The sequence below is a fragment of the Hermetia illucens genome, chromosome 4, assembly GCF_905115235.1.
Source record: "Hermetia illucens chromosome 4, iHerIll2.2.curated.20191125, whole genome shotgun sequence".
NCBI classification, from domain to species: Eukaryota; Metazoa; Arthropoda; class Insecta; order Diptera; family Stratiomyidae; genus Hermetia; species Hermetia illucens.
The window spans coordinates 113,378,245-113,405,267 of NC_051852.1; the positions used below are offsets into that span (position 1 = coordinate 113,378,245).

General features: G+C 41.7%; 2 protein-coding genes across 6 annotated transcripts in view; both read right to left on the reverse strand.

The window, feature by feature from the left end:
- Nucleotides 1–7,565: 7,565 nt before the first annotated feature.
- LOC119654032 (MD-2-related lipid-recognition protein-like) lies at nt 7,566–26,660 on the reverse strand. The gene is made up of 5 exons (XM_038059194.1): nt 26,621–26,660; nt 15,345–15,461; nt 8,317–8,421; nt 7,723–7,889; nt 7,566–7,655 (listed from the first exon to the last, which is right to left on the reverse strand). The coding sequence occupies exons 1-5, from the start codon at nt 26,658–26,660 to the stop codon at nt 7,566–7,568; spliced, it is 519 nt and encodes a 172-aa protein (XP_037915122.1).
- Nucleotides 7,871–27,023, reverse strand: part of LOC119655099 (repressor of filamentous growth 1-like) — a 142,160-nt gene continuing 123,007 nt past the window's right edge. For 4 of the 5 annotated variants that reach the window (XM_038060817.1, XM_038060815.1, XM_038060814.1 and 1 more), the window contains one exon: nt 15,345–15,461. The gene's annotated coding sequence lies outside the window, so the exon portion shown is untranslated. Of the gene's footprint in view, nt 7,890–15,344; nt 15,462–27,023 lie in introns of those variants that run through there. The other variant, XM_038060816.1, reaches the window with a different exon arrangement.

The window sequence follows — 27,023 nt, forward strand, 5'->3', positions numbered from 1 at the left end:
CTAACCCAAAGCCTATGCCTTGAATTGGCATCCCAGCGTATCCACAGATTGGCTTTCTTTGTTGTAATGGTAGTCGTCAAATATTGTCGTTCTTCTGGTGGAGTTGCTTGATCACAATTCATATAAGCCGTTCCAGTTTAATCACCGTCTGGTGGCGAGGAAGCGTTCTTTAGGGGTGTCCCGATCAGTGGCTATTGTGCTGTGGAATAAATTGTAATTTTTGTTTTGAGGCCAGACCAGCAGATTAGCTGATGCGCACTTCAAGTGCGCTTCCAGGATGGTCTGCCTGCGTAAGCCAATCATTAGTCCTCATCCGAAAGTTGACTTTCACCTTCTCCAACAGGGCTTCAACCGGATCCAGGTCGTCCTGGTTTTGCAGGTAGGAACAATTTCTCCTATGCGCGGGATTGTAAGGATGGGACAAACTCGTTCTCATTCATGCGGATTTTTGTTAAGCATGTTCGGAATGTCGTCGTATAGAATGACCTTGAGCTTTACGCTCCCTAAGACGTCGCTTATCTTAGCAAGGCACGAAAAGAGGAAGTCGCTGGAAAATCGGTTCACGCATGATATCACGTGGAACCCACGAACCACCTGGCAGAAATCGAACAAGGGGTACACCACTTACGTTCCCCTTTGTCGTCCAGGACATGGATGATGACCATCGCCGAAAGCCTGGCCACAACACGGGTACACACTTCCATTCACCAATGCCATCTATAAGTGGTTGCCGGCCGCAGCTGTTTCACTGATCTTGGGATTATTGTTGTATTGGCTTACAACCTCCTGGTATTTAACGAGCTCCCTTTAAACTCCATCGTTGACAGTACCGGCCTCCTTATTATTTTGCGATTTTGCTCAGAATTGCCTAGCTTCTTGGGACCAAGCTGTCTCTCTATGAGCGTGATATGTCTCTCTTCGAAAGTGATATGTGGCTCTCCAGGAGCCAAGCCTCTCGTTTCCAAAGACCGTTAGTAGGTGGTGATAGCCCCACCTAGACTGAGGTATCGAAAAACACCTTCCCCGATCCAGGGTGTCGTGCGCGAATCGTGCCCATTGGATAGTTTGCATTCGAGGGTAATTGACTGTATTCGAACGGAGCCTCACTGATACCTGGTCCCCTTAGTGAGTAAGTTTGATCTTACCATGCTCCGGGGGTATTCCTAACCCGCATACTCGTGGGAACTAAATGAGTAAACAAATGAAAATAAAAAAAAAACCTAAAAATAAACAACAGGAAGTCCGTACGGTGATTGCACTAAAAAAAGAAGCAAATGGGGTGGCAAGGAGTGGAGCCAAGGTCGACATTGGCAAGCTGCGAGGACGACAACTAACAAATTCCACTGCTTAACAAGTAAGGAGAAGCAAAAGCACGTCTGATATCAGCGTATAAGACGATTGGAAGGAGATAAGCATCAATGGTGCAGGTGCCAAATGGTACCTGAGTTATCTGATTGAAGGCCTGAAACCAGAAGAGGCCTATAAGAGGGCTCAGGATAGACTTAATTCATCTTTATTGCAGCTAAGAAATAGGGGTGTAGTCGAGATTAGTTCACAAAAGGGGACTGCTTCCAAATCTGACCCCAAGATAGGGGGAATCCCGGGTAGGGCAGTAGTGAAGGCAGGAGTCAGGAAGTCCGCCATTAGCTATGCTAGTGCAGTCAAGAGCATTCGACTGGCCATACTGCTAAAAACGTTTCCAAAGCAAATACTCACTCGTGACGAGCAGGAAATTATCGAAGACTGTCGTAAGGTGGATGTGCAAGGGATGGAGCGCGAAGCTTGCGATTTCCACCAGGTCACATAGTGGTGGAATGTGTGACGGAGGAGACTGCGGAGCATCTTAGGGCTATAGTTCCTAAATGGCCAGGCTTCGAAGGAGCAGAACTGTCGACATGTGCTGGGGATGATATAACAGGGGCACAAATGGTGATAGTGTTTCTTTCTAAAGCCGCAGCACTAGAGACGGAAGATCTTATGGGTCTCCTAATTGCTCAGAATGAGGATATCTATATCCGGTTATGGGGAGTTTTCAAAAGCAAGGTAGAGGGCAAGGGTAAAAGGCAATCAAACGTCGGAGTTGCCAAATCAACTATAGATGTGGCAACATACCACGGGTGCAGGGAAAACCCGAGGAAACACACATCGGGCGAAATTGGATGGAAAACCCACCGAGACCCGAAAAGAATCTCGGAGGCCATAAAGGCAGAAAGGACTGGATCAAGCAATGAAGTGGACCTGCTGCCTAGTGAAGAGGAGAAGCTGGGCAAGACTCCTGGGAAAAATGAAGAGTGCAACTTTTGAATATAATTTAAAATCTAGCATTTGTGGATCAGCACTAGACAATCAGGAATTGGAGGGTGTTGGATGAGCGCTATATATCGATTCACAGAATAATGGAGACAGTGGTGGATGGCCTCAACAAAGTCGTCATTGGCGGATATGAGGTCAGCAACCTATAAAGAATGGAAATAGAGGTGCGAAAACTCTTCAATCGGGCAAAACAAACCGGAAACTAAGCTAGATATAAAAATGCGCTGACTGCGTATAGCAATGCGATCAGGGAAGCAAAACGAATGAACAATGAACAATGGAGAAAGTCATATGCATATATGTATAGTATATTAGAACTAACGTTCTAACATCGAAAGAGCTTTTGAAAACACATCGCACAACATGATCCTATCTGAAGGGAAGAGAAAATTTGACGTTCACGATGGGCAGAATGCTAGAGAGTAAGTAAGTAGTAGTAACGGCGGGTACAAATTCTATTAAATGAATTAAAACTCAACACCTTCGCAGTAGCTAGTAGTGATTTTTTATTCGACATATATCGATATTTCGGGAACATGTTCCCTTCTTCAGTGATAGGTGTGGGGGGGTACTATCCTCGCTTATGTGAAGTATGGATCCAGGGTTACTCTGATGACATTGGTAATTTATTTTTATTTAGTTTTAATCTGTAGGCGCTGGAATAAGAGGTGTAGGAAGGCTGCGCATTAATCCAGCCAAGGTCACCATCGTACCATTCACTAGGACCCATAAGATTGATCACCTGAGAGCCGTTAGGTTACATGACCTGGAGGTAAAAGGGGAGGCAGAGGTCAAATATTTGGGAGTTACACTAGACCAAAATTACTCTCAGAGGCGCATGTTAGAAGGATATATCGGAAAGCTTCAAGGACTTTAACGGCTTGTAGGTCCATATTAGGAAAAAAATGGGGTTTCACCCCAAAAGATACTACTTTGCATATATACTCCAATAGTAAAGCTAATGATTACTTATGGGGCGTGGGTATCTGGACAGAAAAATTGAACTCAGCATAATAGCCAGGGAGCTACAGAAACTCCAAAGATTGCCTTGTGTGTGTACCAGTGGGGCAATGAGGACATGCCCAACGGCATCCCTGGAAGTCCTTCTGGGATTAACTCCTCTCCATCTGTACATACAGATGCTGGCAGGTAGGCCTATCTTCAGGATGGCCTTCAATGGAAGTGTGGCGAAGAACTACCTAAATCGAAAGAAAATTGGTACTCTTTCTAGGCAATACCCTCAATTATTGATACCAACATGACATAGCAAGTCCGAATACTGGAAGTTGGGGCTTCGGGTATAAAGGTTTTGCGTTAATCTTATGTGAGAAACTTTTTACGCACATTTTTTCAAAAACCCAAAATATTTCTTGACATTTTTTTCAAACTACAAGAATTACCTCCATATTACAGACGTCGACATTATGCTGACGCTAAACAAACACACATTGCCTATTACCGAATACTGTATTGTATACGCATATATAGAAATTGTTCGTACACCTATTTTCAATTTACTTCGTGCATAGAAGTATACATATGTACATATAAAGTACGTATATTAGACACTTCTCCAAAACTTCATTTACATATACATATGAATACGTATATATGACTGTCGAGTGATCGATATTGATATATAAATGATTGAAAAAAACTAAAACTAAATGTTTCCCTGCGACCTCCAATTCACGTGAGCTCACTTTGTTGTGGTATTGACTAATTGCTATGTTATGATGACGTCATACACGTTTAAGAATGTAGCAAATTTACACAAAATGTAAAAGTTTCACCTTTCATAACTTTGTTTATAATAGTTGGATTTCCTTCATACTATAGTTAATAGCTACACTATACCCAATAAAAAGGGTCAAATGGTTCTTTGAGGACACAGTGCAGTTTCCCTTAACATAATAATGGAAGTATGTCAAGCAAGTCTATAACCGCTAGGAATATTTCCTATTTCCAAATATTTCAACTTGCACAAGTGCCGAACAGTGTCCCAGAACGTGTATGGAGGTTTCGACACACTCCGCACAGAATCTGCAGGCAGTGTCCTTAGATTTACCTTCGTTGGCTTTCCGTGGTCGACAGTCTTATCGGCTTTTGTTTCTTGGGGAACTCCGACATCTACGGTTTCGGGCATGGAGTACTATGGCTAGTACTCGGTACTCCCAGGTCGACGGCAGTGGTTTCTAACCTGGACAGCGCTATTTCATCTGCCACCTTGCTCCCATATGTCTCTGCGGTAGGTTTCGGCATAGCGAGGCTAAGGCTGATACTGACTGTACTGCCATCAGCTCGTCCTCCGATGATGCGACTGTAACCCCTTTTTCCCTCATTATCGTTCGTTTGTAAAACGAAACCTTATAAGAATTAAGTCAATGCCAGTCTGTCCGCCAGTATTTTTTTAGGAAGTGGAATTCTTCAAAAACTCTGATCGGAACATGCTAGTGTGGATTATTACCAAACCAATTCCGACTAGGTATTAAATCACTGGGCGGAGTTAGCTCTCCAGCTAGATTTCCTTTCTTTTTCCCCGGCGTTCGTAACCGCGCCTTCCTCACTTGTTCTGCTTTTCGCATTTCATCCTGGATTGCTGTGATCATAGAGTTGATCGCATCCCAATCCTCCTGGTAAGCTACCATTCTTCGGACAAAATTTTCCGGTGATAGCATTTCACTTAGAGTTTCTGCTAAGTTCTTTCTTTTTTCCACGAACCACGGACCTTAGAAGAATACGTGCGTTGGGTCCTCCGGGATCCCATTGTAGCTTGAACAATTAGGTGAAGTGTCCATTTTAAACCTTTACAGGTGTTGACGGTATTACGCTGGCCAGTTAGAAAACAGAAAATAGAGACACAACGACAGACGAAGTTTTATTTTTCACAAAATATTAAAAGCCGGGAATTTTTGATTGTTGTTTTCAGTACAGTTTGCTTAGTAAAAGATGAATTATATCAAGATAGAGATATAATTTGTTTTCAAAGGAAATAGGTTCAGCTCTGATAACGCTGAGTTTTTCTATATATATCCGCTGTGCCTTTAGAGACAAAATCTAATAAGCTCGCATACCTACCTATAATTTGAAAAATTTGTCCTCTAGTGTAAACGTAATCTATTCAGCAAAGCAAAGCGCTCGTTTGTTGCATTTATTTTCCTAACTATTCCAGGCGTCATTAAAGTCAACAAGATGTGCAGATGTGCTGGTTGTTGGGGGAATTTCCAGCTCACCGTCGGCAACAACTTGTGAATTTACAAGAAGTTTCTAAGGCTCATATGGACGTATTGCATCCAGCTATGAGGCTATGCCAAACAATCAAACTTGAAGGTCATACAAACGTTCCAAAACAAGGTGCTTAGAAACATAGTAGACGCCCCTGGTTCATTCGTAATGAGGATTTGCATATGGACTTGAAGAGCATGCAATTGGGCGTAGTCAACAATTATGCTCACATGAAAATAACGAAATCCCAAAATTAGCAGATGTCTCAAATACGACGAGACGGCTGAAAAGAGTAAAGCCAAATGACTTACTAACCTAAAGGAAAACTATATATGACGTAAGCTATTGAGTTCTTCGGTGAGGCCAAGCAAAAAGCTGGGGTTCACCAAAGGGTCTTCTCCCAATAAAGGCGAATTTCAAATTGCAAAGAAAGCTGCTGGATAGGGAAATCGTAGTATAGGGGTTAGTTTTTTGAAGATTCCCATCTCCGAAAAAATCCTCCTCAGACTTCAACTCAATATGGCTGTTGCTCTTCTGCATTTTTTCATACTAGAAGGGGAACAACATAAATTCATCCAAACTTTCTGACGAACTGGTTATCCTGTACCGACATTGTGGTAAGGCCTGAGATTTCGAGATTCCGGGGATTCATTTTGCACGTTTTACTTGAAAGTGTACCTAGATATTGTAGCAAGAAGCAATTGCACAACAAGTTCATGGACAAAACGTTGTTATTTTTAGACCATCTACTGATATCATCAACTCACACTGATTGCTGTATGTTCATCACTCCACCCTCATATCTCTGTAGTCGTCCGGTTTTGTGACGACCTTTGTAACAACTATTTTCTTCACATAGCGGACAAATAACCTTCTAGGAAGGCGTTGATATTGTTGTGACTAAGAAACATTATTTTTCCACTATCAATTGAAAGACAGATTGCTTAACGGAATGTTTTTGAAAGCGCAAAAGGTTTCACTTAGTGAACTTTCCCGATGTAATTCCTAAGTGATGTTGTGAATCCTCAAGGACGAATTTATCTCACATATCATCAAGAGTTTCGAAGTTCAATTTTGATTATAAATATTGTGGTCAAACCGGAGTCATGCTTGTTGCCAGCCAGGGTAAATCTGTGGCAAAATTCATTGTCTAGCAATATATCACTCATAATGGGACGGTTCAAGTTGTAAAATGCAGAAAGCTGTCATTGTAGCTATTGTAGCCATCAGGGAATTCTTTCCTTATCTTCTATCGTCATGGCATTGCGATAAATTCTCTGTTCTAACGAATTCTTGATTAGGTTCTTTTCTTCTTTGGTTTACGTCTAACGTTTTCATTGGCCGATAGAACAGCACTATAACGCTTTCTCATTTTAACTGAAACATTGCAGAAGTCTCAGCAGGAATCATTGTCAGCGTCTTAAGTAGTAAAAATGGAATTTAATATTTCAACCGTAAAGGATCAGAATCAGGAATTATTCTCGCAACTTTATTATGGGCTTCTTTTGCAAACCCTACAATATAACTGGACCCAGAGCAGATCTTCGGAAAGGGAAAACTGATTCCCGAAATGCTGTATATGTCCAATGAAGATAATTGTCGCCTACAGAAGAAACCCCTTCTTTTTCTTCTTATATGGTGTAATGTTAATGTCCTTTTTCACTGAAGTAAACGGTATTACTGTTATTAGTTTCTTGAATTTCAATTTCTTTTCCACTCCAACTCTTCCTCACTTCATTTCTATAATATTGGATGGAAACCCCCTATTAATGGTATCAGCTTCGCTTGGCAACAGTTGTATCATTAAGCTTATTTCTTGGTAATGCTGTCTGCTTCGAAAACCAATCCATGGTTCATGTATTCGAGCTTGCTTCCGATCTGAAAGAAGGGTCCAATAATCTGCTGGCCGAGGTTGAATAAATTGTTCCATAACAATATGTGATATTGAATCTTATTTATTAGCCTTGAAAATTGATACAAAACTTATTTTAAATCGCTAAACACTACACATTGGTAATTATAGCGATCTATTTTGTAAGTTTAATTTGTGTAAGGAAACAGCACTCCTCTTGTTCAGGCTTAGTTCCAGTAATCCTCCATTTAACATCGTATGTACCCTGCGAGGCAAGCAAAAACAATAATAAAATTCTGTACCGAAAACTAAATAGGATAGGAATGTCTTACCGCTGGGAATTTCCTTGAGATTGGCAACGTGAAATTGTAAGTCCTTTTTTCATTTTTCACAATAGGACATGAGGTGAACTTGCAGGAATCTGTTTCCATTCCGACTAATGGAATATCAATTTCGCTAGCCCAGAATAATCGTCCTTCCAGGGTTGGTGAATCGAAATCTGAAAGAGAAGTATGCGTTTTTATGTAGTTGTATAAAGACACTTGTTTCTGGTTTGTTAAATATAAGCTAAAGATGGATGCAGTAAGATGGACCAAAAATTCTCACTTGCATATGGCATTCGCGGTATGAAAGAATAATGAATAATAATAATAACAATGAATAAAACTCAATTGTAGGCAGACTCAAGCCCGTTTGTGAAAGGTGGAGGGACAGATAATTTTAGTTTGAATGGCTGCAGGTCACCGCAGCGTTTCAGGGGATAGGTGAGGGAAGTACAGGAGGTTTGTAGTATTACAAATTGCTCATTGAGGAAACTATCGCCATACCTTGTACTTGGGCATAAAATGCACTATCAAAAATGAGAATAAAGAGAAATTTGAGGTCCGATAAAGATAACCAGTGGGAGTCGCCTGATGGTATCGTACCGTGTAATGAACAGCACGGCGTCGAAACTGCTAATCGCATAGCAATTCGACATCTAGACGCAACATTGACTAGGAACATGGCTGCGTGTGCTGTTTCATCACAATCTGTGGGAATCATATCAACAAAGTTACTGTAAGCAACGAATTAAGTGTACTAAGGAGATGGAATTCTTTTTCATCCGCTCCTACTATGAAATAAGGTCGGCAGCGGTAGCCCTTTGTTGCACGAAAGATTCATCGAGAACTTTCCCGCAATGCGTGCACGTGATTACTCAGAGGGTTGTAAACCAGTATCCCTCAATTACTCGCAGCGACTCAATCGCTATCAGGGCGCATGTTCAACTTAATGTCATCACGGAAACTGGTGGCAAAGTGTGGACGCATGCAGAGGCGACAGCATCAACAACACAACGGCACATAGCGGGAAATAGTACTCGGCGAGGTGCTCTCTTTCATCGTCTGGCAAAAGCATCGCTGTGGTTTGGGACGAATTCCAAAGAGCGTGTATACCATTTTCTCAAGTAGATCCTGTTCCATGTTTAGAAGATTTGCTTTCGCGTCATTGATTTGTGTGACCGGAGAAATCCACAATGGGAAATTTTGGAACATTGGCGTGATTTATTAAGGCCGGACATTGCTAGGTTGAATCAAAATGTAGCTAGCAAAGGGCAAAAAATAAAGTGCAAAGAGTTTGCCACAACAATGTCATTTCTAGTGAGACACCGTTAGTTGAAATTCTGGATATACTAAAATGAAAACTTTCTGTCGTATGTAGGTAATATAAGCAAAACAATATTTGGGTGGACTTTGTGGGTTATCCGGCCGCCACGTGCTGAATGCATTACCACAAACGACATGCCGGGGGATGTTAGCGAACACAAAGTTCAAAAAGCCATAAACAACCTGAAGAACAGAAGCGGCCTTGGTCAGGGTCTGTTACAAAATTTCTGGTACAAAAAGTTCACCAACATACATGGTCGTTCGGATCACCTACCTTCTTTCAAAGAAAGGCTACGTTGAAGAACCCAATAACCTCAATTAGTGACTTACCAAAGCTCTACAAACTCATAACGCCCATCCGTCCGGGCACCGCTGCCATCTGGGTTTGGGACGACGTTCGACTTCGTGTTCTTGCCGAAGGCCGGAGGGACGGATTTGTATGGATCCGGTGTTTAGGGATAACGTTTTTTAGCGTTTACCTGACGCCGAATGAGACGATTCCGGACTTTCGGTGCCGGCATGATGCTCTGGAGGACGCCGTTTCGAGCATGGAGGGATGAATCCTGGTTGACGGTGATTTTAATGCCAGTGCTCTTGAATGGGGCATGCCTCAATCAGACTCCAGAGAGAAACGGATTCTGGAAATGGCGGCGAGAACCGGGCTCGTAGTTTTAAACTCCGGATCCACGCCAACGTTTTGGCGCCCAGGTTGTGAAGGAAGCATTCCTGACATCACTTTTGCGTCGGAATCTCTGGCATCATCGGTGGACAGGTGGAGATTTCTAGAAGCCTTCTCGGCAAGTGATCATCAGTACATTGCGTTCGAAGTATTTGACGCTACTTGCCGGCGAGCACCAACACGACGTTCCCCCTGCGTGTGGAACTTCGCGAGGGTGAACATCGGAAAGTTCGTCAAAGCTCTTGGAGCAGGTAGGGCTGCGCTGGGGGGCACTCCGGGGGTGGTAGGGTCGCAGCTGACACTGTCGTAAATTCAGTGATGAATCTGATAACTACGGCTTCCATGCCCCGGAGAGGCCCCAGGCACGACAAGCCTTCAATGTACTGGTGGACGGCAGAAATTGCCGACCTACGGAAGGAGTGTCATAAGCTCCGCTGTTTGGCACAAAGTTTGCACGCCAACGAGGAGGCATGTGCCATAAAGGCACAATATAGATCAGCAAAAAAAGAGACTCCGCAGCGCTATAAATAAAACCGAAGCTCGCGGCTGGCAGAATCTTGTTAATGAGGTGAATGAGGACCCGTGGGGACTTGGCTATAAGGTTGTCACCCGGAAAATCGGGGCTCTGCGGAAGCCCTGCATACTGAGCACCGACGAGATGGACCGCATTGTGCGGGCATTGTTTCCCAGACACCCTGTACGGGTTGATGTAAATAGCGCGGAAAGCGTTGTGGACTGCCCCCTTTTCACAGTGAGAGAGCTCGAAGAAGCTGTTCTCACTATGAAAAACAGGAAGGCACCAGGTCCTGATGGCATCCCGGCGGAGGTTTACAAACTAGTGTTCCGCCAACGGCCAGAGTTGCTGCTTGAAGTGTTCAACGCGTGCTTGCAGGAGGGCATTTTTCTTTGCCGTTGGAAAGTGGCCAGACTCGCGTTGATCAGTAAGGGTAAAGGAGACCCGGAGCTCCCGCCTGCATACCGACCGCTGTGTATGCTTGACACGGCCGGAAAAGTGCTCGAGAAGCTCATCAGGGGTAGACTCCCTGAAGCGATCCGTGCTGCCGGGGACATCCCCAAGGCAGTTCGGGTTTAGAACAGAGAAATCTACAGTGGATGCTGTTATGGAGGTCGTAGATGCGTTTAATCGAGCCGGGGCACACAGCCGCCGATCTCGACGGATAGTGCTCCTCATAACGCTTTATGTCAGAAACACTTTCTATTCCGTAAGATGGACAGATATCCTAGACACACTAGAGAACTCCTTTCACGTGCCAAGCTATCTCTTGCGGATATTAAGGGATTATGTGAAAGACCGCTCCCTGCTCTATGAGACGCTAGAGGGCCAGAGCAGGATGGAAATCACGTCGGGAGTAGCACAGGGATCCATCCTAGGGCCGGGCCCCTGGAACGCTTCCTACGATAGTCTGCTGTGACTCGATATGCCCGAAGAGTCGCGCCTGGTCGGTTATGCAGACGACGTTGCGGCACTTGTTGCCGGACGCACTGTTGAACAGGCGCAAAGCGGACTTGGCATATTGATGCGACGGGTAAGCGGATGGATGACTGCTCACGGAAAAAACCGAAGTAGTCATCCTGACCAGAAGGAGAATCCCGACCTTGCGTCCCATATCGATCGGCGAGTTGACTATAGAGTCAAAACCAGCGATTAAATACCTTGGTTTAATGCTCGACTCGAAGATGAGCTTCTTGGAGCAAATCAAAGCAGCAGCGGACAGGGCTGCAGCTGGAGTCGCGGGCTTGAGTCGGCTAATGGCGAATGTTGGAGGCCCTATATCAACGTCTCCTCATGGGAACAACGCAGTCCGTTCTTCTCTATTGTGCGGAGGTATGGACTGATGCCCTTGACAAGGAGGTGCATCGTAAACGTCTCGCTCAAGTGCAGAGGCGAGGAGCTTTGCGAGTGGCGTCTGCTTATCGCACCGTCTTCGAACCGGCTGTGATGGTGATTGCGGGAGTGATCCCCGTTGCCCTCCTTGCCAAGGAGCGCAAAGCTATTTATCGCCGTAAGGGCGAAAACTTAAGAGAGGTGGTTGCCCGTGAAGAACGTCAACGCACCTTTAGCGAGTGGCAACTTTCTTGGCAAAATGAGCCAAGGGGCAAGTGGACTGCGCGGCTCATCGACAAATTAGACCCATGGTTGAACAGAACGCACGGTGAGATTGATTACTTCCTTACCCAACTTCTAAGTGGGCATGAAGGTTTTCAGTCTTACCTGCACAGGATTGGGAAGGCGCGATCTCTTGATTGAGTGTTCTGCAATGGAGTGGCGGATGACGCTGAACACACCCTTTTTCTCTTGCGAGAGGTGGGACGGCCTCCGTCAGCAGCTTTATGCAGACACTGGGGAGCTCTCTCCAGACAACATTGTGCGAGAGATGCTGAAGAGCGCTGGCAGCTGGAATCGTATTGCACATTATGTTCGGGCTCTTCTTATTACGAAGAAGATTGAACTCGACCGGCAGAGGGATCGGACGGTAAGGGGTTCCCTGAACTAACAACAACTCCCTTCCTTCCCTCCCCTCCCGTTGGTGAAAGGAATTCCCTGACTTGAAGGCTCCCAGAGCCGGGAGAGCGGCAGGGCTAGCCCGAAGTAATGTGTCAAACGGCTCCAGGCTAATTCTCTGAGGACAGGGGGGGTTTAGTTGGTAGTCCGCCAGCATACTCTTGCGGGAGTCCAACACTCTGTGCGTAAACGCATTCACCTACCCTAGTCCCAAAAAAAAAACTCATAACGTCCATGCTGAGCTGGATCAAGGGGTCACAAAGAGCAACCCATTTTTGACTCGGTAGTTGTAGGACAGGCAACTAGGGGCCATGTTGATTATGCAAAGGCTTTTGATAGCGTCGCGTACACCTGGCTATTCGATGTCGTACATCTGTACTGCATTGATACCAAGCTAAAAAAGTTTTTGAAGGCAGTCATGGAAGGATGGCATACCAGCTTATCCGTGCGTTTCTGTGAAGGTGCTAACTCGTTAGAGTCCATCCATATGCGGAGGGATTAATTGAGCCCTCTTTGGGTCTGTATTACTCTGAACCCGCCTTTCATGGCTGTTGAATGACGTTAGAGAGGACAGTTTCGCAATCTAGAATCGCCTAGCTGACACATTTGATGTACTTAGATGAAAACAAGTTGTATGTTGGCACTGATGACATTTTTATGAGTCTGCTGCGAATATTAGATATGTTTAGCCGTGATATTCGAATGAAATTTGAGGCACATGCTGGATATAGCTTTAGTGACCTTCACATCCAAGCTATAAACCAGACAGATTTCTACAAATACTTAGGAATTCTTCAAGGAACCTATGCTCGAGTTGGTGATCTGAAGGATGTTCAACTGTCGGAATTCCTGCGACGCGTGAAGCTGGCGTAGAAATCGAATCTCTCGGGGAATAATAAGATAAGCGCATTGAATGTATTCGCTATCGTTTCACTGGCTTATGCCTTTGTAATATTGGCGTAGATGAAAACCGATTTGAAAAATGTCCAGCGGATACGGACTACTATGTCCAAATTCCAAATGCCTTATCCAAAGTCTGCTGTGGAGCAGATGAACCTGCCTTGTTTGAGTGTAATTATGCGGTGTTTCCAACAAATAATTATTATTATCAGACGTACCCAGTTACGTATCGATTGGCAACTTTGTGGAACGAAACCTCTATAAACAACCCCTGATCCATTCCTGACGATACATCTTTATTAGCCCGTATGTGATTCCTCATTCGCATTTATCAATGACGCTGACTCAAATTCAATTTATACCGCAAGGAGAGTCTATCTTCTACTACTCAAATTGGATTCGTGATTATTAGGGTGAAAATTCCAGCTTCAGACACAGCCAGAATTCAACAATAAACGTGTAATAGTTGCGCGACTTCCCCGAAAGTCTCGGCGTATCTGTACGACCAGCTTCCCGGAAAATTAAACTTCAATTAGATAGTGTAACTTCGCGTAAATAACTTGCACTTGATATATCACAACATCATCTTTTGAAACATTTTAAACTTTGCCATGCCGTCTTATGCCCGCAATAGCCGTCACAAACTTCATGACTCCAACTGATTACCGGTGCACCTTCCTTACTATGGATATCCCGCTAATTTTGTTTTTGTTAAGTTCGACCTGGAACTCGAAATTGAATGCCGCAAAAACTACCACAAATTTTCCCAAAGCAAAAACAAAAGCTATTCGTTCCAGCCAAAAACAAACGTTGGGATTGCAGATAATAATATGCAGTATGAGCAAGTCTATGTGAAAGAAAAAGGGCAATGATTATTTCGCAATATTAGGAAATAGCCATTTAAAAATTTGTAATACTTATTTAAATTGAAATAGATTTCAGAGTTTTGTGGAAAGGTACGAGGTAGCATGATTTTTAAAAAAATTGATCGTTTTAATAATTCAATAAGTGAATACAATCAAAGTCGGGATGCTTCTCCATATATGTAGCGGGAACAATTCAATCGCTGAAATCACAACTGGGAGCATTTGGATCTTTTGTAGTAGTTTGTGTCTCATATCGTCTGTTAAGGCTCTGTATTTCTGGATTTTTTGTTACTGTTTTTCAACAGTGTTTTAGCTGAACGGTATCGATTTGATTATGAAGTACGTTCTTTCTTCCTTGGGAAGCAGATTAATGTTTTGTAGCTCTTATGTGCATGTTGTTGTTTGCAAGAACTACCCTTACCCGTCGGTTGACAGATTCTAAATCAGTATTACCCCACTGTAACACAGCGAAAGTATATGGAAGTTCTGGAGTGAGAAAGGTGATGATTGCTATGGTTTTATTTTTCCCAAACAGCTCTGTTTTTAGGACAAGCTCCAGACGCCGCTCGAATTCCCCAGCAATCTAGATTCATTAATTACCACAGCTGGTGTTGTTGCTAGCAATATATCAAGGTATCTAAATCCATACTCTCAATTTGGATTTCATTGTAGCTGTATGCTTCATAGATAGTATGTTTTCTCGGAAAGATTGTTCCAATTTTAAACCCAACTGCATACTGATATTCCTACTGAACTGGAGGTTGATGACTAGCAAAGGGCAAGCATGAAAACGGCGACATACATCCATGACTGGAAGCAGAATTCCCATGAGAATCAAGAGGCTAACTACTTCGGCTACCGCACTTGTCAACCAGGAGCTATTCCACCTAATTTCTCGCACTTTGTGTTTCTTAAGAATCTCAATCAATGGTCAATTTAGAACTTTGGAACTGCATTCACGTTCTGCTGGCACCTTTACGTCACTATTCTGACTGCTAGGTAAATTTCTGCACTATATTACACTGGACTGGATTGGCAGATGGCAGATTAGTCAAACTTTGAATCAAATCACGCTATGCAATGACGTGGATCCAGGAACAAAATGCAGCTGTAGTCAAGTGAGAACTATTCTAATTGTTTTTGGACTACATCGGTGATTTCACGGCTAAAAAAAACCAATGTGCGAAGTTTTTTCGGACATACATTCGTCGTTTTAGTGGTGTGCTGATCTACTTATCTAATTATCTATCTGCAACTTAATTATCTACCTGCAATTCCGAGCATGTTTCAAAATCTTTAATGGGAACGACAAATTAGAAGTAATGGTTAAATAAATTACCTGGTGTGAAATCGAATTCAATTTCAGCTGAACGTCCTCTCTTTATTTTACATGGTTCACCAGACACAGCTTCTGGGCAATTGTTTATCCGTACTTCGTTGACTTTGCAATCTCCAACTGAAAATGAAAAGAATATACGTGTTACTTATTAATTAAGAAAGAATAAATAGGAGGTATTATATTGAATGTTCAGATCTAAACTGGGGCCAAGTGATTTTTTTGTTGAGGATGCAAGGAGTGCTGAGTCCACATCCACTTGATGACGGACCGGACCACTTGGGTAGCAACTTACTTCGTCTGTTGTGGTCCACGGAACCCTCGTTTTTAGTTAAACACCTAGGCTTTTTTTAAATACATAAATATAAATATAATTCGCATTCATGTAATTTTTGCGATTATATATAAATGGAGCGATTATCACCTGTCGTCACTTTCGGTCACGCTGCTACCAGGGCAGAGTTGAGTTAGCGTGTAATGAATTGCTTGATAAAACCGCCAGATAAAATTTTTTTGCTTTTCTTTAAAAAAAAAAATTGGGTGTTTAACTTAGACCGTAGACCACAAGAGAGACAACTTAGACCGTAGACCACAAGAGAGAAATTAAGTTGCTTCCCAAGTAGTCCGGTCCGTCATCAAGTGGATGCGGACTCAGGACTCCCTGCATCTTTTATAACTGTTGCAAATCTAAAATTAGAAGACTATTTTATTGTTACAATCCTGCTTGAGCCATTATGATTCATCACGATTTGGTTTCATTTTAGTTTTAGCGAGTGCTATTGCAGACAGGATCTCTATATAAAATGGTCTCTCAAGACAAATAATAAACATATTTAAAATCATAAAATTATTGCCGGTAAAACATCCATAAATTATAACAAATCTCAATTTAGGAAAAATGCCATAAAAGCACAGCAGCCTGATACTCAGTTGTGCTAGGAGTAGCCAATATATGAACTATCGCGAAAATATCCTATCATTCGATTTTGAACTTAATCGGGAAGTAGCATCATACATCTGACTCCCTTACCAGTTCAAGTGTAATTTAAGTAAACTAAACTCTTTGCAAAGCACCTAATATAGGAGCCACTTGCTCTATTAGACCTATATATAGATATAGTCTGATTCTGAAGTTTCCAAACTAATTTCAGACGTTTCCAAATCAACTTCAGACTTTCCCAAACCAATTTCAGCATTTACCATTTCAAATTCAGACTTTTTCAGTCCAAAATCAGAATTTTCAATTTTACATTCAGATTGTTTTGTTTACCACTGGATAAGGATGGAGTTCAGATTCTTTGTAAAAAATCTGAGCGGCTCATCAGTTTTCTCTCATTATGAGAATGTGAAATGGAAAATTCTAATTTTGAATTAGAAAGGTCGGAACTTGAAATGGGGAATCATGAAATTGGTTTAGAAAAGTCTGAAGTTAGTTTGGAAAATTCTGAATCGGACTTGCAAAATCAATAATCTGAAAGAAACTAAAAACTATGGTTTGATAACTTTTATAAGAAACCGGTCAGATATATTGATAATATATTTTCTGATCCAATTACTTTTTCGAACGACAATGCATCAGAATCAAATAAAATTGTACACTGTACTTCGTCCATTTTTTTATTATATTCGGTTGATTCGCTTTCAGTATGAGGTCATGATAATTGTCCAGAGAACGAGTTCATTTGGGTATCATCACTGATGCATGCCGAGTGTCACCAGTATAAGTCGGCAAGCATTGTTCAAACAACTTCGTCAAACAAAGTCCACAGTGAAATTGTCCACTATGTCTGTAGGTGGCCACCAATCCAAACCCGATAGAGGCAAAAAAGAACCTTTCCAATAGTGGGGATGACCAACCAACAGCTGAACTGATGATGAAAAGAATTGGGCGGTTTACGTTTTTCATAACAAGAAAGTGAAAACTGTTGAAGGTGAATCAAAGGGCTCTTAAGGAGAAACGAAGAAATTTTAAGAATGTAGTAACGTTCAGTTGGTTCATCCTAAAGAAACGGAAGTTTTGTTCTTGTGAGAACATACAAACAAGTTGGAATGTGGGAAGCCGGACGCTTCGGATATAAAGGTTTTGTGTTCATCTTGAGAAATTACCTATTCATATTTTCCCATTCGCGTATACCTTCAATTCAAAACATTCCTTGATATACATATGTGTCTCTAAACTGCAACTCCGCCGTTCATATAAATTCACTTTATATGATGATGACGACATACATGGCTTAGAGTGCGATAAATTCACGTGAAATACACAATTTTGACCTTCTACAACTGTTTATTTCGGAAAAATTTTTGAAATTAGGAAATATATTATAATATTATTAACTTTTTTTGTAGATATCGGAATGGGATGTATTTTGAGCCCTAGATTTAGTATGGATGCACCATTGTGATTTTTTTCGGATTTTTCGGTTGGATGGGTTCTGAAAACGAAACCTGCTACACTTTTTGGGGCACACATTTTGAGCTCTCACTCTCCTATGTTTCAACTAGTATCGAAAATATCATCATTGTCGAAAAGTATTTATTGAGCGCTGACCATATTCTGTTTAAAAAAATTGCACTCCCCTTTCATATGTATGGGGAGCCCCTCCTTAAACCCAGTCCAAAATGATGCCACACAACAAATTTCGTGATAATTGGTTCTACCGTTTCCGAGTAGATTAGATGTGACATCTCCTTAACTTCCGTTTGAACTGTGCTTCTAACAACGACCACGAAGACGATTACATTCGTGAATGATTTCAAAGACAAGTAAGTGGAGCTCATTGTTGTCCTATTACTTCTGCCTACAACCTCAACCGCTTTAAGTGATGTAATGAAATTCTCGAAATAGGATTAGTTGCATTTACGACTGGTGAAGAATGATATAGAGGTATAATTAAACAGTCGCGAGGTAGAACTTTACTTTTGACGCCCGGTATCGGAGTTCAAGCGCGTCATTAGAGCTTTCAACCTTTTCCTTTCATCGATTCGCTTCATCCATTTCGCGGTTATCCAGATTTTATGCCGCCTCCTGGTTGCCCAATGCTCATCGATAGCGTCAGGCGGGTTACTCAGTGTACTTCTCGTCTGGATCAGCAAGATAGTTCTTTCAATGTCTAGCCACAGCTGGACTGCTGAGCGACAGCTGGTTGACTAATCGATGTTGAACTTGACAGATCGCAGCCCTACAAGCCCGTGGGAGGTTGTGGATGTTACAGCTAAGATGGTGATCCCTTCCGAGGCCAATGTCAGCACTACTCCTGTTAAGCACATCTAGAAGATAACTCCTAATTCTACTACTGATCACCAAGTGGTTATTCTAATTGCTCGTGTGGTGGTGGATGAAACTCAATTGTCCTTATGACAAGGACTATGCGCAAACAATGTGCCACCAATGACGATACGGTGGAACTGCAGAAGTCCACGAACCTCCCACCATTATCGTTACAGTCGTCAAGGCTGTGCATGTCCATCATATGTTCGAGCAGAGCCCACCTTGGCAGTCAGATTACCTATCATGATAAAAATGTCAACTTTAGGGAGTCTCTCCTGAGCTGCATGTAATTGGTCGTAGGGGGAGTCTTCGTTGGGGTACAATTCTGTACAGCCTTTATTCTCCTTAATCTGGACCGAAATCTTGCAATCAGAAATCTGTCAGTGTTTGCTTTCTAGGTCAAGTGAGCACACCTTGGGGGAGCCGTCGAAAACAACCCAACGTGCTATTAGTGTGGTAAGAGGAAGAGGAGTACTCTGCAGAATCCCGCCATCTTGTTTCGTTTAGGTCCATAATGTGCAGTTTATATCTTTGGAATTTCCGCTAAAGTTGGAGAAAGTGGGCATTCTGACACCATTGCCGTGCGCGTCCGGGCATAGTACGTGTTATAGATGGGAGATAGACGGATAAACGGATGGACATGTAAGCAAATAGGAAAGCAGCCGAGATTAAAAATATCAGTGATGGGACAATCGAACTTTTTGAGAGAGAAGAGAGTGCTGGCCATCGATCGACACAGGTCAATTTCGCGGTTCAGCTCTCGTCTGGCTGCACCAATGAGACAAACTGTAAATAACCGTGACGAGATTAGCGGTGAGTACTGCTTTGGCATAAAAAATGCCTTTCGACCATGTTCCAAAATTGCGCTTCAATTACTGGCTGACTGTGAAAACGTAGAGGGGGAAAAGGAGGTAGTGACTCCTCCAGTAAGGCGCGAGGAGTGAAAGCTAGTGTATGCTTTGACACAAGGAGTTCTTCATTTTATTGGTGAGAGAAGCAGAAACTGCCACAAACAGCAACGATAGTGTGTGCAGGATCGAAAAAGAGCTTGGAGGCGGTGGCAAGACTTTCGAGGACGAGCAGCTGAAGAAATCCGGTGAAGTCATAGTATTCTTGGGTGATGCATTTGGGAAGGCAGGCTATGGGAACATTTGGAGCAATCTGCGAAAATGAGCAAACGCATTCTTATTGTAGGTCCGTTTTCGATTATAGAGCTCTCCACCCGAAGTACATTTTAGAAAAATTCACATAAACAGGAAATTGGTAATTTTTGTGGGAATATTATGGACTGGTGGATGTTACTTTACATTTTTTCCAAATTGGACCTGGTGTATATTTTATGTGGGTCACCTCGAAATTGGATAATGAAAATAATTATGTTAAAGTTTCTCTTGAATAGGGTATATTGGAGGTGATCTACGCATTTATTTTTAAAGTGACATATAGTGGTACGAAGTTATACTTGCTGGAGGACATTGAGGGGTCCATTGGACCATGCCATTATCTCTTAAATACCTCTACGCTACTTTGGGAGTTTACGGAAACCAGCTAGTTGGGAGTTTATGGCAATCAGCCAAAGTTTATACTATTCTAGAAAGATGACTATACCCAGAGTCGATAGTGAACTCCTATTACAATATAACGACACTTTTAGCAAACGATTGAAATTACTTATTATTTATTCCTTCCTCCATCGTCCTTTGCTCTGGTATTATGCAATATGGCCCTCGCTGATAATAGACTTGTGTAATACTCAAACTGCTTTTCAATATCAAACCTGAAAACGAAGCTTAAAGTTTCGAATTTTTTATGAACTGCCTTACTGTCAAGCAAAGTATGGCAGGCATTCAAAATTCATTATTATAATGTTGATATGTGCTATTTAGGGTTCACCTGGCCAACTCTATCTTCTTATCTTAATTTTGCGATTTACAGAAAGACCAGGTACCGACCGTAGAATTCAAAATATGACAGTCCAAGTTTCTTTTCTAAATTTAGATTTCGCCACGTAGGTAGTTTCGCCAGAAGATCAATGTATTATTTGGATTATTGAAAAAATTCTGACTTGAACAGTAAGGCTGATTGATGGAAATGGCATATCTGGTAAATTCGGTTTTCTGTGGAGTAGATGTTTTGAAAGATATTTCTACTAGGACTACCAACTTCTTGACTATTCATTATTCTGCCGATTGCGGTTATTTTTGAATCTACGCTTAGAAATAAATAAAATGCCGGTCTATTATGCTTTTGCTTTTTTTTCAAAATTTGACTTTATCGGAATATAGATCAATTTTTTGTCTCAAAATGAAATCACTTTCCGCCCCAAAACCAAAATTGTAAGGCGATATCCCTCGAGATACATATGTACATATGAATGTTTGCATCCTCAAACCAAAAAAATATACTTTCTAGAAAAATTACCAAATCATGGTTGATAACCCTTGATAAGAGTCTACCGCAATCTGAATGATTATAGCCATGAAATCGAGGAAGCTGTGGGGTCAGTTTGTAGTAGCTTTTTAAATAATGGTTCCCAATAGTGATGATAACCATTCAGAGCTCGAAAATCAATTACTTAATAGACTTGTGGCCTATATACATAAATATGTACATGTTATGAAAATGCTGCAGTTTTTGATTTTCATTGTGTTTTCAGTTCAATTGAGCCTTGTAGACAACTCCGCATGCTTTTATTTGGCATAGGTTCGCGGATGTGGGTGTATTTCTTCTAGATACGCTGATTCAGCACTTGGATCAATGAATGTAGTATCACTCATGGCTTGAATTAATTCTTCTAGATTGAAGTATTTTCTATCCCGCTGTACCGTAACAAGACAGAGATTATTCAATTTAGAACCACTGCGCAGTAAACCCCGCCGTGCGGTAAATCCAAAAACGCTTTTGATAAGTAATTAATTTTTCTTTGCAGTAATTTCACAATTCAGAAAATCTTGCGTACTTAGATTTAAAATTTCTACTAAATCCTTAAAGTAAACAAAAAGATATTCACCCGTATTTTGACAATAAGTAAATTTAGCTACTTCTGCAACTGAAATTCCGACCAACGCGAGAATCACAAGGGATCCTAATACTTTCATTATGTCGATTCTATATTATTTTTTGCACTAGAACTTGAAAAACCCACTTGCAACCGATCACTCAAGAATATCACCACAAACTGATTCTACTTCAAAAACCTGCAGACTGAACTTCTCTTGACTAAGATCTTGAATTGAAACCCCGAATCTTATCTCAGGGATTCCTACCCTCGACTTTAAATTGTAGATTTCAGAGAAGATTTTCCGTTATCATTCTCAACCAGGAGGAAAAACTTCGTGACGCCAAAGTTAACTTAAACGTGCGTCGGTGTAATAGACAGAATACTTAGCATAGTTTTCAACCACATGAGATAGTTATAAGTACAATGTGAGTGGAAAGTCTTTGGACAAAGTGAACATTTGAATAGCATTTCTTAAAGGATTTTTGATTGACTTCTCATCTCCAACACGAAGTTGATTTTGATTGTTGTGGATACGAATATGTGTCGAGATTATGAAATAAGCCTATTAATCCCATTCCCTCAGGGATTGTCCGCGCGACTGTAAAAGGAAACCTCAGGCCTGAAGTGAAAGTTCATTTCTATTCTAAGCCCCTAACAAAACTCCATGGGAGGTGCCCGAGTAAATAGTTCCAACTTCTTTGGCCTCTAATTCGCATCATAACTGCGCCTAGTAACCTTGAGTGAATCTCTCGGTGAAGAGTAAACCGAGAGTGACCTACCAACACTGGGAGTTTCAGGAATGATTGACAGTTCACTACCGACGTTAAGGTTTTACTTATACTTACGCAGTACATTAGGAGATAACCATCTTGGGACCCTGATTCTTCGCGTCGTGAGTCCTGGGTCAATCAAGCGCAGGTTAAGCTTCAGTGAACTGGGGTGATATACTCCCTTGCAGAAGATGCCCTGCTATAAATTCACGAGAGAATGAAGAAAAGAAAAACAAAAAAAGATTGTAAGAAACGTGGAAGAGCAAGGTTGTATTTGGGTGTAGCACAAAAATGTGTCGCTCGCCGCAGCGACTAGCGAAAAAATATCAATGGCTAAAACACCTGCCGAGATTCCGCGGTGCGCACAGTCAACTACCATATATAGGAAGGCTTGCAAAGTCAGGTGACCACTAGTGTGAAGAGGTTTAATGCTGTAGTTCTCAATTGTATTCCTACTTTTAAATGGAGAAGTTCTTTGGGAACGACAGATAGTTTAAAGTTCAGGCCGAGGAAAGGCCTAGCCGAGTGCTCTTCCCAGAGCTGAAATGGGAAGACTGTTTTTGGAATGGGCAGCAGTTGCGAAAAGCATGCAACCTTCCTCCAACCAGACGCTCGCTAAGATGTAAAAAATCGTCTAATAGAAGTGGAAGTCCCGCAAATTTGCAGCATTACTTCATCAAGGTAGTCTCTAGTACACAAAAAACCCGAAGAAGAAGCAGTCCATTGCAGCGATAGAATCGGAAACCTCCACTGTCTTACAGAAAATACTGATGTTGAAAGGGCTATCAACGCTTGGAGAAAACCGAGTTCAGAATAGGCATCATCTCAGCGAATTGCTGAGGTGAAAAATTTGTTATGGTATAGCTGAACATTAACCGAAATATGCTCTTCCCTGGCTTCTGCTGATTAATAAACGAGAAGGAGACCGTAGCTCCCCTATGCACCCAATGTGGTTGAGGCATTCATCAGGAGTAAAATCCCTGAAGTAGGGTGTACTTTCGAGGACATTTCTCCAAGTTCTGTTTTATAGCAGAGATTGGATGTTATTGTGGAGGTCGTGGAAACGTTGCATTGAGCTGAGGCAAAAGAAACTTGGCATACTAATATGACGGGTAGGAGGATGGACAATTGTGCATAATTTTTCATGGTTTCAGGAAAACTGAACGAGTTATAATGATTAAAAAGAGAATCCCGATCGATTCAGATGCCAGTAATGAACAATGAAAATATTATTGAATCAAACCCAAGGGTAAAGTGCTTTAAATTGACAGTAATAATAATAATAATCGTTGGCGCAACAATCCATATTGGATCAAGGCCTTGAAGTGTGTTAGAGCTCTTCATTTAGGACCGTAACGGTACACCACAGTACACTGTGGGAGGCAATGTGGTCAGCATTGCGCTCGCCCGAGATTATTACCCTGATTTGACTCAGATACTCATTCACAGCTGAGTCGACTGGTGTCCGACATCCAATCACGATAACAAATTCCTCTGCCCCCAGCGAGATTTGAACCGCGACCTTCCGCTACGACAGCCCAGCGCTCTAACCACTTGAGCCATCCGGACATTGAATTGAATTGACAGTAAGCTCAAGGTAATTTTTTCGAACAAATCAAAATATCACGCACAAGGCTGCTGTAGGAGTGTCAGCGCTAAGTCGACTAATGGAAAATATTGCGAGGTCCTACCTTCAGTAAGAGAAGACTTCTCATGAGCGCAGTGCAGTCCGATCTGCTCTAATATGCGAAGGTACATAGCTCTGCGAGCTAAGGTTTCAGGATACAATTCAAGCATTTCATATTTATTTTAAAAGGCCACCAAACTAAATAGACTTTTGTGTAGAGGACCTCAGAAAACCCGCTCTTTGTTCAATATTGAATTGTGGCAAAATAAGTTGGATATATGGACTCTAGGCGAATGGGGAGAGTGGAGGGCTCAGTTGTAGTAGAGAATCTTGATTGAACTATTTCGGTCCAGGTTAGGAGGCATCAAAAGCTGTGAACAGTTTTTAGATTTCCTTTGCCATCCGCTGCACACTGCTTGAGTACAACGTCTTTCACTAGCTCCGTCGGGTTTCGACTCACTGGCAACGAACTTCTAATCAACTATACTATCATCAGCAATGGATCTAGGACTTGTTCTTTGAATGTAAGTTATAAAATAGGTGCTGGCTGAAATGTACCATAATCTTATGATCGGTTAGTTTTGTTTATATGTTGCTATCTACTTACATGAAAACTGAGCTTCGACTTCCGGAATTCAAGGCGGATCATCTCGGCAATTCGGCTGCAGTCCGAAAAAAGGAAAACTTTCTTGCTCTGCAGATGATACAAATTCTGAACCCCCATCAAAAGTGCCTTTACCTCTAGTGCGGATAAAGTTGTCGATCACGCTCCAAAAGGACGTTGCAAAACCTGACTGATTGGCGAAACCTGTTGGATCGATGAAAATAAGGTCCTAGGAGCTTCGTTTTTGGCTGTGAACGGAAATTAACGCGAGGCTATAAAGTACGAGAACTGCTGCATACATAACGAAAAAAGAAATTTCGTCTTGAGTACTTAATGCTGCCGCAAAAATATTAACTCAAATCATAATTGGAGAATATAAAGGTGTTTCCCGCAAGTTTGATCGACATGCAGCAGAGTGGTTTCACTTTAGGTCCTCCTGTTTCGATCATTTTGGGATTATTCTGGAGTAGAGTGCCAAACTCAGATCCCCGCTACACCTGCTTTTCATCGGTTTCGAGAACGTTTTCAATAACGCGAACAGGGAGTCTATCTGGAGGAGTAGCATTATCAGAAGGGCATATGACAGCGGAAAATGTTATGCGGTTCACCCAATTAAAATTTCAGAGGAAGCCGAAAGTTGATGAACTCATCAGGGTTCGGCGTTCAGGGTGTATACCTGAAGGCGAGTTGATGAAATAGCGAAATTGACAGTGGAAGTCAGATATTGAAAAAAGACGACAACTCCATTGTGGGTTGTGGGTCATGCAGTTCAACCTATCATCCCAGAATGGCGGAGAGTGGGTCACCCCTAAACTACGTGGTGTAGAACAGTAAGGGAGGAGTGGGTCAACTGGCGCACTATGCATGGTTGAAGATGCTGAGAAATGGACTTCAGTTTTCTTGCGCTTCTATAAAGAAGATACCACAAGATTTGTAATTGATTTACTCTGGCTTACTATCGGTGAGACCATTCTAAATTTGGTAATCAAAGCTTGAAGGACATGTAAGTTATTTTGCTTTTATTTCCAAACGGTCAATTTGTCAATATCGTGCGTGTATTTGCCTAGGTCGGTTTACAGGAGGTGAGTCCTCACGTGGAATGGCGGAGCCAAAGTGTCTTTCTTGATAAAGAAGTTTTTCAAAAATTGTGGTATCGTTAGTATGCATAGGTTCCTAATTAATGTCACTTAGAACCAATTGTTTCTTTTTTTGTTCGTATCGAAAATAATTTCCTATTCCCTTTACCAGAGCTTTGGGTAAATAAATTTCTCCTACTTTCTACATTGGCACCTTGTCTTTAGGCTTACGGATCCTATATGAAACCCTATCATATTCACCTTTTGAAAAAGGAAAGAAAATCAATAGATCCCATTACTTTCACCATGAATTGTTATCGTGTAATAATTGGGATTTATTTATCATTTGACTACTTAACATGTAATTGACTATGTCCGGGAGGTCCAACATAATTCGGCATGAGAATTTGCCTTGTTAATTCGCTCCGCTCAGAAGTGTTCTGTCCGCTGTCGCCGGTCACATCGCCCGCTTCCTGGACATTGTTCAGCAATTAGACGCAAGTCAGAATTTGCAGATAAGATGGTGAAAAGGTCACCCGATCGGTTATCATGAAAATTATCGTCATTTTTACAACATGTGCAAGCACGACGGTTTAATACTATTATAGCATTTTTATTAAACCAACATTCAGATACTATACACATACTATACACTATCTGCGTTAGTTTAGATTTCCAGGAAATCTGTGTTGTAAGAAATAACAATAACATCAACAACAATAGTAAACATATTTTCGCAATAGTCTGCATCTTTCAGAGCAATAAGGCACATTTGCTAAGAAAATGTTTTCGTTGGTTTGATAACAGATCATATGTATTAATTTCAACTTCACTGATGGAATTAATTTCACTATCAGAAATTCAAAATATGCTGCTCAATTGTAAGATTCTCCTCTTGGTTATGTAGTCAGTTTGCACTAGTTAACTTACTTTTCTCTACTCTAGGATTAACTGAGAAACTGCTAGACATCCCAATCTGTTAAATGTGATATCAAGTCCTGAATATCTTGGATACCTATACATCACCAAAGATAGTAATGTAGGGTATCAAATGAAAGGTCTGGGTTATCACTTTCCGACGCCGGCCTTAGTTTGACATTTGTTGAAAAGGTGGGGAGTGCGGGGGTCGAAAATGATCATTTCTTTCACGGATCCATTCACAGAAACTACCCAACCGAAAAATTAAAAAAAAATCAAGAGGTCGCCACTATATGGTGTCTAGGCTCTGAAAAACTCGCCACGCGGATACCAGTTCAAATAAAGTTAATAATTGTATATATATATGTATTACTATAATTTTTAGTAATTGACTGCAAAACAACCCCCCTCCCCC

Coding starts and splice junctions, on each gene's coding strand:
- LOC119654032 (XM_038059194.1), bottom strand. CDS start 26,660: ATGTCTAGCAGTTTCTCAGTTAATCCTAGAGTAGAGAAAA. Junction 15,462..26,620: donor TAATCCTAGAGTAGAGAAAA/GTAAGTTAACTA, acceptor TTTCATTTTCAG/TTGGAGATTGCAAAGTCAAC. Junction 7,890..8,316: donor GCCGTGCTGTTCATTACACG/GTACGATACCAT, acceptor CTTCTCTTTCAG/ATTTCGATTCACCAACCCTG.